Genomic DNA, 13,430 nt, shown 5'->3' with positions numbered 1-13,430 from the left:
GTACCGCCAATACCGGATATCATTTTTCTCCATGTACGACATTCCCAGCCATATCGTCTAGTTCAACAGCCTTGCTTCCTCTTCGAGAACATGTGGCAGGTTTTTCACACGTTTCAGAGGCAGTAAAAGACATGGACTCCAAAAGCGTCTCAGAAGCAAGAGTGCCACGGTGTCATAGGTGTTTCTAGCTAGGCACAAGTGGTTTCTGTCCTATAGCGGTAACTACCATCCAGTTTGCTGGAATTCTCGCATGGAGGGATCATGGAGGTATGGTGCAAGCTTTCCTGTTAGCGCCAATGCCGGATATAATTTTTCTCCATGTACGACAGTCCCAGCCATATCATCTAGTTCAAGAGCCTTGTTTCCTCCTCGAGAACATGTGGCAGGTTTTTCACACATTTCTGAGGCAGTACAAGACATGGACTTAAAAAGCGACTCAGAAGCACGAGTGCCACGTTGTCTTAGCGGTTTCTAGCTAGGCACAAGTGGTTTGTGTGCTATAGCGGTAACTACCTTTCAGTTTGCTGGAATTCTCGCAGTGAGGGATCATGGAGGTAAGGTACCGCCAATACCGGATATCATTTTTCTCCATGTACGACATTCCCACAAGTCTCGCCCACAAGTCTCGCCAGGCTTCCGGAGCCACCTTTGGCTGCCAGGGCTCTGCAGCCGACGCTCCCGCGCCCCAGAGGCAGAAGACGCGCGCCGGCCTTCAGTCAGTCATGCACTCCCAATGTTTGCACTGATTCGTATTGGGACGCTTATTAATTTAAAAAAAAAAAAAAAAAAAAAGCGGCGGCTTGCCTCCGCTGCCTTTGCAAAGAAACCCTGCGGCGGGGTCGTTTGGGGGCGTGTGTGAGTGTTTTTGCTTTCTTTTTCTTGTTGTTTGTTTTCCAGGACCTCCCCCGGAGACGGGCAGCGCAGCGCGGCCCCGGCCCCGGCACACAGGCACAGACGCAGAGCAGAGATTTTTCTGGGTGGCGGGGGACTGTTATTCACATACACACTTTTTTTTTAATTATTCCCCTCTCCTTCCACAAGGGGCATTCAGGTCTATTTTTGGCACCGCACAGGGGTTCTCCGACGGGAGGTGCACCGCTCCGGAAAGTACTGCAATACCAGGTCGATGGTGGAGTGGACGGAGCAAGCTCCTGTTCAGACCCCCTGTTCCAAAAATCCATTTAATATAAAGATCTCAGATAGAGATCATATCAGATATTAAACTGATAAGAACAGATATTTATTTGACCGGGAGCATGTTGGACCAGGTGGATGGTGGAGTGGACAGAGCAAGCTCCTGTTCAGACCCCCTGTTCCAAAAATCCATTTAATATAAAGATCTCAGATAGAGATCATATGAGATATTAAACTGATAAGAACAGATATTTATTTGACCGGGAGCATGTTGGACCAGGTCGATGGTGGAGTGGACGGAGCAAGCTCCTGTTCAGACCCCCTGTTCCAAAAATCCATTTAATATAAAGTTCTCAGATAGAGATCATATCAGATATTAAACTGATAAGAACAGATATTTATTTGACCAGGAGCATGTTCGACCCTTCCAGGCAGGGACCGAGCGTTGGGCAATCAGGCGAAACGCCCCGCGAACGTCAGGGCACTGACTAGGGACCCGTTATGACGTCAATACAGCCTACCCACCCGGCCTCCTAGCTTTCCGCGATTCGCGCTCCCGAGAGCACGTTTACGCTAATTCTACACTTGATCTTAGCCAAAAAGCCGGAAAGCGACAGCTTGCGTCGGCCATTCCCCCCTCGCCACGCACGCCCACCGCCCCTGGGAACCCGCCCTCGGCGACCGGTGCCAGCCCTTGCTGAGGCCGCTCCCCGCGGCAGGCCGGGTTGGCTGGCCTGCGTTCATCTGCATAGCTGCTCCTTGTGCCCGGCGTCATCACGGCCGGCTGGCTGGCTGGCTGGCCTGTGTTTGCAGCGGCGGCTTTGGCGTGGCCTCGGCTGGGCAGACACTCCTTCCTTCCTTCCTTCTGCTTCAGGCCGACTGAGCACGGCAGTCTGGGAAAAGAAAAGAAAAGGAGAGCAGAGCAAAGAGCGCCTGGGCTGGCCTCCAGCCGAGCGGCAGACTTAGCAGCCCAGAATAGCGGCGAGCGGGGACATATTAAACGAGTTTTATTGAGTGAATGTTTTCAAATAAAATACAGTAAACAAGTAAACAAGTAAAATACATCTGGGGAGCTGGAGCGGGTTGCACTGCGGGGTGGATAGTACCATTGGAGTTATCATGGAGAGACAAGGGAACCTCTCCAGTCCCAGATACATACAGGAAAGGTTAAGAATTGCAGAGTGTGCAGAGAATACAGGCCTTTTAGAAGACTAAGTGTTCTTCCGTGAAAGCTGAGGGGGTTTCTAGATGAGTCTCCACAAGTGTGTAGAGGGATTGAGCAAGGGAGCTGTCGGGGGCCCTATTTGTACCAACACCTGGATTATGGAGGGATGCAGGGGAAGGCCAGGGAAGCGACAATAGCGCTCGTTGGGGCCCTGTTTAGTACGGGAGACCGTACCTATGGGTGGCAGAAAGGGGTCACGGGCAGGGCCAGAGGGCAAGGAGGCTAATAGTAGTTTAAGGGTTAGCCATAGAGGCAGGCCTTGGGCAGGTCCAGGGCCTAGGGAGCAGGGTGAGAGCAGGTTAGGGTGAAGCGTGGTGGATACGAGCATTGGCAGGACCGGGAGCAGGCCTGGCAAGGTGTACTGGAGGTGTTAGGGGGGCCGGGTGGTTAGATGTCATACTGGCGGTGATCGGTGATGTGCTCCGTATAAATGTCCCTGGACCACCTGATGGCGTCGGATACCATCAGCCTGCGCATCAGACCGGCGTAGCGACGCCCGATCTCGCAGGCCTCCAGCACCGCGTCATTCTCCGGGTCCCAGGTGCCCAGAGCACCCACCAGCAGGGCATGGACTGCCACCGAGTAGCCACGGGACCGCAGGTTGTCAGCCAATTGCACGTATTTACGGAGTTTCTTTTCCCGGGCGACACGGAAGGCGGCCAGGCGGTTTTCGAAGGGCACCGTCACATCAATTAAGAGAATTTTTTTGGACTGATCGTCCGTGACAACCACGTCTGGTTGCAGGCTGCTATTAGTTCCAGGGATAGGGGAGTCCACAGTTACGGCTCCGAGGGCTGGCGGGAGAGCCTTCACGAGGCGGTTCTGAATGGCATCGTGACGCCGCCGCCAGGCCTCTGAATGCAACGTGCAGCCGCAAAGCATGTGGGGTAGTGTTTCCAGAGGGTATCCGCACCGTCTGCACCTCGTGTCCCTGGTGCCGTGGCGGATGGCGCCGTTCAGGGGGACGCAGTTGAGGCAGGCTCGATGAATGAAGCGCCAGTCAGCGAAACGGGTGAAGTTGCCAGCCCGGAGGAAGTGGTTGCTGGCTTCTTGCTTGCTGGTGACCTCGAACACCTTACCCTGGTCCGGTTTTTTAGCCATGGCATCTGTATAGTGGCGGCGGATGGTCCCTTTCAGGAGCCTCTCCAGCATAGCCCTGGTTGACGGTGGTGTGGCCTTGTGTGGTGATGCGGGGGAGCACTATGCTAAGCTCCGTACGGGCCTCGCTCCAGACCCAGCGGCAGCCAATTCTTTTTCCCAGACGGCGGGTGGCGTTGCGGGCCTGGGACCATAAGGAGGAGAGGTCACCGCCGTCCCTCCTGAAGTCCCCTTCGAGGGAACCGCTGAGGTAGGTGGCGATATCTGCAGCGGTGGGGTCCCTGGCAATCCTCGTCCTCACTACATCGTGCAGGGCGTTTTCTGCGATGGTGCGCACTCTCACATCCGGGCAGGTCAGGAGGCGGAAGGCGTGGGTAATGGAGGCCACATCGCAGAGGTCCCCCAAGCGCGGAACGTTGGCGCCTCCCTGCCGGTGGGGGATGTAGACAATGTCCGTGCAGGCCCTCTGAGGCAGGTAGAGCCACTTCCGGATAAGGACTCTAATTGCTCTGTCAGCTTTGTTCAGGGGGACCTTGGCGACGGCGGAGCCTCTCAGGGTGAAGGAGATGCAGGGGATCAGGAAAGTGTTAAGTGCGTCTATTTTCTGCCATAGTGCGAGCAGAGATTGGTCGAGCAGCTCTGCGTCCCTCAGGATTTTGTGGATGGTGTCTGTTGGAGTGGCCTCGACCCGTACTCCTGTCAGGGTACCCAGGTGTTGATAAAATTGGCCCTCTTGGAGGCAGGCCATGGACTGTTCTTGAATGGAGAAGGTGGTTGGCCTCGTGAGGGTTCTCAAGCTGCCGTCGACATGGAGGGAGGCGCATTTCCGGGTGTTAAAGCGAAGGCCCGTCCAGTCAGCGGCCCGGCCGGCGATCTGGAGCATCCGCTGCAACCCCTCCGCGCTGTCGGCGATCAGGACCAGGTCGTCGGCGTAGGCCAGGACGTCGACCCTTACGCCGTGCAGGTCCAGACCGTCCGGGCCCTGGGAGATGGCACGCAGGATGGGTTCCATGGCCAGAGTAAAAATGATTTGACTGAGGGGGCAGCCCTGTTTAACGCCACGGTGGATGTCGACGGGTGCGGTCTCTCTCTTTTGACCCTAAAAAGAAGTATTCCTCTCTCTGTGGTTTCAAATCCTTTAAAGAACCAAACCCGGTTACCGAAATGGCGTCACGAACAGGATTTGATGAGAGCAGAGGATGCCCTTTTGATGGGTTAAACAAAACAGAAGGTATAGGACCTCTCAACCACTGGTTATATCATAATAAGGATGAGAGTGAAGAAAACATGCTCAAAATAGGAGCAGTTCTAGCAATAGGGGAAGAAAATCATACATATACCCTACATGTAACATGTTCAGGGTTGAGATGCTTAATGGCTAATAATGATCTAGCGAAATGGGAGTTAAAAGATTGCAAAGTACCATTATCAGATGTAACACAAAAAACCCCATCTAAAGAAACAGATTATAAAAAACTGCAAAATATATTAGAAAGAACAGCCGATACGACAGATCCGTATCGAAATGGGGGTACCCCAGAAATATTAAAATTGCCAAGTCAAACAACTGACAAGTTGATGGGAGAGGTACTAGAGGACCTTATAAGATATGCTAGAGAAAAGAAAAAATTAACTGCCGACAAATGGGATCCAAATAAAGGGGTCCGTGTACTTTGGCACTGGTTGAAAAAAGCCGGAAATACAATAACTAAATTAGAAGGCACAGTAAATACCCTACAAGCCTTATTAAAAAAAGAAACTCAGGAGAGAGAGAAAAAGGGAAATAATGGGAAAAAAGATATAATAAAACCAACAGCCCCACCCCCTCCTTATCCTGAATCAGTCATGGAGGAAAATCAAAAGGAAGAAAGGAAAAAAGTATTAAAAAGAGGTGTATATCCATGGGATATGTTAATGGAAGGAATATGCACAGGGGAATGTAAATGTGAGAAGGAGATAGGAGAAAAGATTGAGGCTGGAGATGATTTGGTCAAAGCTCATCCGATAACACAAATAATATATAAACAGAGGGGAGGACTTCCACCTGTAGCCACTATGGAATCAAGGGAAAGATCCCGAATAGAAATGAATGACTTAATAAGTCGAACCCGAAGGAGGCAGGGAGAGAACCCAGTAGTGTGGGTAGGAAGGCTAGTAATGGAAAATATGAATGAATTAATTTCACAACCAGAGCTAACTATATTAACAGGAAATCCCGGATATTCAGGAGGGCTGATGAAAATGAGTTCAGCTATAGGGAATGAAGAATGGCCGTTAACTTTACCAGCCGCAGTAGCCTTATCAATAGCAGCTACAGGGCAGGGAGGAGCTGTACCAGAGGGTTGCATAAAAACGAAGGAAGATGTTAAAGCTGCAGCTGTTGGAATTTCCTTCCTATTTTACCAACCCACAACAGCAGCCCAAGACCAGTTAACAGCAGCACAGAGAGCTGATCCTCACCAATTTAAATATATAGGGGATCCAGGTCTGATAACAATGGACAGAGTAACAGCACAAATGGTATGGCAAGGAGTAGAAAATAAGGAAGGAAACCAAAGCCTAAAATTGTGGCTAACAGCCCTAACAGGGAGTAGTGTTTGGGGAATATTGGAAACTATAAATGATTTGGAAGTAGTACGCAAACATACCCCAACACCAACATACGAACCCCTGAGAGACACGCGTAAAACGTGCGAAAGTTTCCAAACCCCGCAGAAGGGGAAAGACCCAAACAAGGAAGAAAAAGCCATATTTGGTTTTCTGTTAGGAATTAGATACAGTTCTTTATTGTGTTAGGGGAAAAAGTGAATGCCCAAGAAGCAGAAGTAGAAGGAGTTAGAATAGGATTACAACATGCACAAGAGAGTCACCCTAACGAACCATGGGAATTAGGCATAGATAGTATGTATTGTATAAAGACACTGTTAAAAGGGAATACAGACATTGAAACACATGCAGGGTGGAGAGAAATATGGGCCATAATTAGAAATCACGTAAGTGGCACATCAGTGAAACATATCCCTAGCCATAAAGAAGGATACAATCCTGACCACAAACAACTAGATAAAGAATTGCAAGAATTTGAAGTGTTAGTAGAAAAAACCAAAGAAAAAGGAGAAGTGGATCCATTCATAAAATGGTTACATGAATGTACAGGCCACTTTGGGATACAAAAGGAAAGAGAATGGATAAGACAATATACAGGAGGAGAATCAATAATTGGAGTAAAAGAACATGAAAAAATACATAAAGCCTGTAAAATCTGTCACAATACTAAACGCATGAATCAGCTAAAATATGCCTATGGTGCATATAACCCAGAATATTATAAACCAGGAAACCACTGGCAAATAGATTTAATAGGACCATTACCAAATGCTAAACAATACCCAAAGGGAGTAATTGTAGTAGATTTGGGAAGTCGGAGTACTATGGTAATTCCTTTGAAAAAAACAAAAGCAGAACATATACTAAAAGCCTTAGAAAAAAAATGGCAACTAAGGATGGCACCTTTAAAGGTTGGCACCTAGTATTGGATACAGTTTTATTAAATGTGAATGAACATACAAGCCGATGGCCAGATATAAAACCTAAGCAGCAACCAAACTGGGAGCCCTCCTATAAGCAAGGAGAAAAAATATGGATTGTATGGCCAACGGAGGATAAGGAGAAAAGAGTGGCATTGGAAGGAACAGTAATAGAAGCTGGAAAGTTACCATTCACCTATGTAATCACAACAAAAACAAGAAAAGGATTAGCACACCATAATTGGCTAAGTAGTAGAGAATGAAATTAACAGTTACGCAAGATTATATGTTACAGGTTGTTCATCATCACTGAAAATCACGTTAATGGTGCAGGATGGACCAGCGTAGATGGTAAGTATGATCCATTACAACAAAACTGGACCTGGGTCAAAAATAACAACAATACCCAAACTAAATTAGCTAACAAACCAGCCCAGTGGCAAGTGTGTAAAATAAAATATACCACCCACTGGAAAGAAGAGGTAAATCAAACTCTAGCTATAGTTCAGGAAAATGATACCAGTTGGAATATGTCCCGCTTGTATAGTATTAAAGCTAATATGAACAATTGGGTAAACAAATCATATGATAGCACTCCCCCCAATACAATGATAAGCATACAGGCCCCAAGCCTGGGTGTATTTGGCTTTAGCTTAACACCATTATATGGCGTATGGCTTAATATTAGCAACTCAACAGAAACATGTGACCCATGGATCCAACCTACATTTGTAACAATTCCACTATCTGGAACCACAGCCTTAGCTACACCAGGTAGTAATACAACCCTTCCAACATTAACAGTTGTAATACCCCCCTCAAAATTACAATCAACAGAAACAGGAGGGGTAATAATAAGATTGCAACCAGCATATGAAAATGAAGGAAGGAATATAAAATATAGCATAAATTGCACAACATGGGGGTCACGAAGAAAGAAAAGAGGAGCATGGGATATATGGGCAACCAAAAAATTATTAAGGCAATGGGAGGAGGATGTAAAACCAGATTTGTTAGCAATTGATTCATTAAGTAAAAAAATAATAGTCACCATGAAAGCTGAAACGGCAAAATTATTACATTGGGTAAATACAGCTGTAAACATATCTAATACAAATGCTGATAAAACACAAGAATGGAGTAAAAATATATCTATGTATTTAAATAATCTAAATTGTATAAGTTTGTATAGTAGTAGTAGTTTTAGAAAAAAATTATTGCAAAAAATTGAGGAAGATGAGAGAGGGATAAGTGGAAGGGCACCATTGGTAAAAATACCAAATACAGTACAAATAAGTCATGAAATAACATCCCATAGAATTAAAATAGGATGGGAAGCAATGGTGTACCAACAAGTAGGATATAAAGAAACAAGTGAAGTATGGAGAAGAGGAATGGTTACTACACCTGAGCGTTGGTGTAATAGTTCAGAAAAGTTCAGGATGTGTAAACCAGCATTGTTTAATGGACAGAAAGTTGTGTCCACATTAACGGGTAAAATTAATTGGTTACCAAACAAATGTAAAGAATACATAGGCTCTAACCAGACCCATTTAATTGTTTGTCACTGTAGTGACTCAATTTGGCAATTGTTAAGCAAAAAGATAATGCATAATAAATGTTATGTTGTACCAGTTAAAATGAATGTCACCGTACCTTTTTGTAATGTAAATGGACTATGGAACTTAACACAAATGGGATACAACTGCACTGGAAAAGGCAATAAGACTATTGAACAAAATACAGTGTTGTGGATCCGATTTTTAACAGGAGAAGTGAAAGCCATAACAAAACAAACTTTCCAAGACGCCCAAGTAATATTACGAGTGGAGCATTTCACAATACAAAAACTGGACTTACAAAAAATAGAGGTTATAAATCTGGACGTGGAGAAACAAAATTGGAACATTTTGTTAAAAAATGGAAAATTTATTGAGCTAGCAAACAAGAATCAAACTGTAAGGAATGTGGACGAATCACCCATAACAATTGTGGACATATTAAATGATTTGGATGGAACAATTAATAAGGGTATAGAAAGTTCAATAGGATGGGGAGCAAGTGTTTGGAACTTTTTATCCATGTTGATATCAGGAAAATGGTTTTGGATTGTTTGTGCAATAATAATATTAATAATTGTGATAAGAATAATATATATGTGTGGAATATTCTCCCCAAAACAAACTATAAAATATATGAAAATAAAACAAATAGAAAATGAGCAAATAACAGATGCACAAGCACAGAGGGAAATAGAGTTATTGTAATTAAAGTGTCTCATTTGACACGGGGGGATGTGAAAGGAAGGTATTGTGGCCTACCCAGAATATGTCAAATGAGCACCAGTTTAATTGTTAAGTGGAAAGGAAAGGCAGCACTCTCAGATACAGGAGATAAAAATAAAAACAAAATTTGATTGGTTGACCAACAATAACCCCGCTTTTAGGGAAGTAAGTAACTCAGACAGCAGTATGCAACAAAGTGCTGATTACCCCAAATGGAGCAGACGAAAGTTTTTTGTAAGGGCAGAATGAGACAACAAAAATCTAACGTCAGCAATTGTCAGGCGAGTGGAGGAGTACCAAAATACCGAAACAGGGTATATAAGGTGGGCTGAAACAGACCACGAGCAGATGGGTTGCGAATCCGAAAAGCCAGGTCTGATCAACCAGGGCTCCCTCCCCGGCGCTGAATCTCGCTGCCGTACATAAGCTCCGAAAGGGGAACAAATAAGCTCCGAAAGGGGAACGAATACCGGTCGTAAGTTGCAACGAAAAATCCAAAGAAAGGAAAAACATAAAGAAAAGAATATCTCCTGAATCTAAGCAATGCTTCTATCTTTCTTAATGTGAGTATTATATAACTGTTAACTCCATAGATTTTTTAAAGGTAACTCAGGAGGGTATATCAGTAGGAGAAGTTATTATTTCTTGTTATTTTTAACTGTACTGTTTTTCTACTTTTTCTTTGTATATTATATTGTCTTAAAAGAATCAAAAATAATGAATTGATTTAAATGGAAAATTGATTATAAAGTAAATAGAAAAAATAAATAATCTTTGTTTGACCCTAAAAAGAAGTATTCCTCTCTCTGTGGTTTCAAATCCTTTAAAGAACCAAACCCGGTTACCGAAACAGTGGTGGCGTGGATAGTGGTGGTGCAGTCTGTGTATAGATCCCGGAGGATGTGGAGGAAGGCGTCCGGGGCCCCAAAGTCTGTCAGGGTGTCTGCTATGTGTTGGTGGGGGACGGAGTCGAAGGCGTTTGCAAGGTCCAACCAGGCGATGGCGCATTGTCCCCCGGATTTCCTTGTCTCTCTGAGGGCTGCCTGGAGCACGAAGTTATGCTCGTAGCAGCTCTCGCAGGTCATGAAGCCTTTTTGGGTGGAGCTGATGGCGCCACCGTGAACAGCCCAGTCAGTGATCCTGGCCGCCAGGCAGCTGGCGTAAAGTTTGTATAAAGTGTTGCCCAGCGAGATGGGTCTCCAGTTTTCTGGATCGATACGGTCGCCCTTCTTGTACAGCAAGACGGTCATCGAACTTTTCCAGGTGTCAGGAATGCGCCGTAACCTCTTGCAGGCGGTGAAGAGGGCGGCTAGCACCAAGCAACCAGGGTCATGTCTCTTTAGCTGGAGGTACCAGATGCCATCTCTCCCGGGGGCGGTGTTGGTGGTCCTGGACAATCGTACCTGGACCTCCTCCGGGGTAAAGTCCCTGTCCAGGTCGTCAGTGGCTTCTAGTCTCGGTAACTGAGGGATACAGTCCGGGCGGGGCCCCTCTCGGGGACGTTCCTTTGCGAACACAGAGGTGAAGTAGGAGTGAAGTGCGTCTGGGGGGATCGTGCAGTGAGACGGGGCACCTTCCAGGATCTCCCTCACGGCCTTTGGGCGGTTGGTGTGGTAGAGCGTTTGGAGGCGGGTTGCGGCGACCGGGTCATCTTGGCGGCCAGCGTCCCCTCGTCTCCCCACCCTGGAGCTGGCGGTCATTTCAGGTGACGGGGGTCGGCGTGGGGGTCGTGATTTGCCGCGGCGATCTGGCCCGTCGCTTGCTGCCAGGTCGGCTGTCAGGTGCTCCGTCACGGTCACCAGGCCATCGAAGGAGTCAATCGATGTCAGCTCTCTTAACCACAGCTGCTGCCAAGCCGTGGCGGTGCGTTCGTGGCGGGAGCCCCGTCCGTGCTGGGAACTCATCTCTCCTGCAGGAGGGACAGGCATGGAGGCCGCTGGAGCACGGGGTCTCTGTGCAGAGGAGACGGCAGCGGGGCGGGATGCTGATGGCCGGGCAGGTGCGCCAGAGGAGTCAGCTCCGGATCGGAGAGAGTCAGCATCCCCGGGGGCGCTAGTGGAGGTGCATGGTTGTCGTCTGGGACCGGCAGGCTGGCAGTGATCTCGGGGCACGGGAGGCCCGGTGCGGTCCCTGGCCGGTTCGGGGTTCTCTGTGGCGGCCACCGGGGTCCTTGGGAGGGAGGGATCAGCGGAGGCAGGTGCCGGACGCCGCTCGGTGGACCAGAGAGGAGGGCTGGTGCTGCTGACAGGTGACCGGGGTGAGCTGATCTGTGGAGGAGCACCGATCCGGCGACCACCGGTGGCATTCCTGACGGTGGACAGGAACTGGTCTAGTCGTACGGACAAGTTCCTGACAATCAGAGGCGGTGAGGTCCGAGGACCGGCAGGGTCGGGGGTGCGGGGCCCCGGAGATGGGCTGTTGCTTGGCCTGACGGCACGGGGTGCCGGGCTGGATCCCTGTTCAGGGCTGGCAGACGCAGGGCCGGCCCTTAGTGACAGACTGTCAGGCGCAGGGCTGGTTCGTGGTGAGGGGGTGGGCTCTGTGGCGGGGGTGCTCCTGACCGGAGCGAGGTTCTCGTGGTATGGCATTGGTTGTTTTCTGCTATACGGCGTAGTGGGCACCAGCCAGATCGGGGTCGAGGGGACGACCCGGGCATGGGGGCCTTTGCAGGTGGTGCTTTGGTGTCGTTTACACCGTTTCTGTGACTCAAAGAGGCCGTGGCATCGGTCACAGTGGAAGGCGATCTGTTTCCGGTGCACCGACTTTACGTGCTTGCTGAGGGCCCCCAGAGTCCTCACTCCTCGGAAGGGGAAGCAGTCCGGGCACAGGAGGGTGTGGTCGGGAATGGGAAAGTCCAAGTAGATCAGATCGGTCGGGCAGCTGGCAGGGTCTGGTCCTGGCGTGGGGGACCGTCTGGTAGCAGGGCGGAGGAAGAAGCCCAGGTCAGGGTCTGGCATTGGAGAGACCGTGGAGAGACAAGCAGGGACCAGGTCTGGCACGAGGTCTTGCGCTGGGGCGGCAGCAGGACAGCAAGGAGCGTCGGGGTCCGGTGCGGGGATCACCAGCGGGGAGGTAGTAGGGCGCGAGGCAGGGTCTGGCTTCAGCAGGAGTTCTGGGGCCATGGGGGTGTCAAGATGGTGAGCAAAGTCCGGAGTCAACGGTGGGTTCGGCGCCGCAGGGGCAGGAGGGCAGCAGTCAGAGGCTGGGGATAGCACGGCATCCAGCGTCAGGGGGGCACCACGGAGCTGGGTCTCGTCCGCCAGCGGGGGGTCCGGTGTCCAGGAGGCAGCAGGACAGCGGGCCTGGTCCGGGGACATCGGGGGGTGCAGTATCGGGGAGGCAGCAGGGAGATAGGGAGCGCCCAGGTCCAGCAACAGGCCCAGTTCTGAAGCAGAATCAGTACTCCAGGCAGAATCCGGGGCAAGCAGGGGGTCCCGTAACGGGGGGACACTGGAGCGCGGGATTCCCCCCACCAGTGAGATGTCTGGTGTTGCGGAGGCAGCAGGGCGGCATGCAGAGGCCGGGTCTGGAGTCGGGGGGGCATCGTTGCAGCAAGCAGCGACTTGGACCCTGGTCAGGGGGCCAGGAGGGTGGCCGGGGGAGATCTGGCCTGGCATGGAAGGTCCTGTGGCAGGCGTCCCCGATAGGACTTCAGGGTGGGGAGCAGTTCCCAGATCCGGAGAGGCGGTACGGGGAGGAGCAGATCCCAGGTCAGGCGACAGTGAAGCCTCATCAGCCTCCCGGAGAACAGCAGGCGAGCGGCGAGAGCGCAGTGCCGACCCTGAAGCAATTGTAGCGGCAGCAGGCTTCAGCCAGGCGCTGATTTTCCTCTCACGGCTGCTGGCTCTGGTAATCCTTGTGCTGCTGCAGCGGGGAGCACTGGAGACCTTTGGTGGTGCCCTCCTGGAAGCCATCTTGGGGCAGAAGGGAGTGCAGCTCACGGTAGAAGAGCCCAGTGAATGCTGTTACCGCAGAGAGCGGGAGCAAGTTCGGAGCAGGACCCAGGAACCAGGAGCAGGTCCGGAGCAGGACCCAGGAACCAGGAGCAGGTCCGAAGCGGGACCCAGGAGGTGGGGGCAGGTCCAGAGCAGGACCCAGGAACAGGTCCAGAGCAGGAACCAGGAACCAGGAGCAGGTCCGGAGCAGGACTCAGGAGCAGGT

The 13,430-nt window shown here is 50.0% G+C and overlaps 1 protein-coding gene and 2 pseudogenes across 1 annotated transcript; all 3 read right to left on the bottom strand.

Moving 5' to 3' along the window:
• Positions 1-1,085: 1,085 nt before the first annotated feature.
• LOC142821701 (U2 spliceosomal RNA) lies at positions 1,086-1,259 on the bottom strand (annotated as a pseudogene).
• A 145-nt stretch (positions 1,260-1,404) lies between these two features.
• Positions 1,405-1,573, bottom strand: LOC142821704 (U2 spliceosomal RNA; annotated as a pseudogene).
• A 1,155-nt stretch (positions 1,574-2,728) lies between these two features.
• LOC142821481 (uncharacterized protein T26G10.4-like) lies at positions 2,729-4,469 on the bottom strand. The gene is given in 2 exon segments (XM_089771524.1): positions 2,729-3,559; positions 3,561-4,469. Coding segments are annotated over 2 exon segments (1,722 nt in total). The 3' UTR covers positions 2,729-2,746.
• Between the last annotated feature and the right edge of the window lie 8,961 nt (positions 4,470-13,430).

This window comes from Pelodiscus sinensis, chromosome 19 (genome assembly GCF_052426305.1).
Source record: "Pelodiscus sinensis isolate ZL-2025 chromosome 19, ASM5242630v1, whole genome shotgun sequence".
NCBI classification, from domain to species: Eukaryota; Metazoa; Chordata; order Testudines; family Trionychidae; genus Pelodiscus; species Pelodiscus sinensis.
The sequence above is the reverse complement of the archived record's forward strand: the minus strand, read 5'-3'. Positions and strand labels throughout refer to the sequence as shown.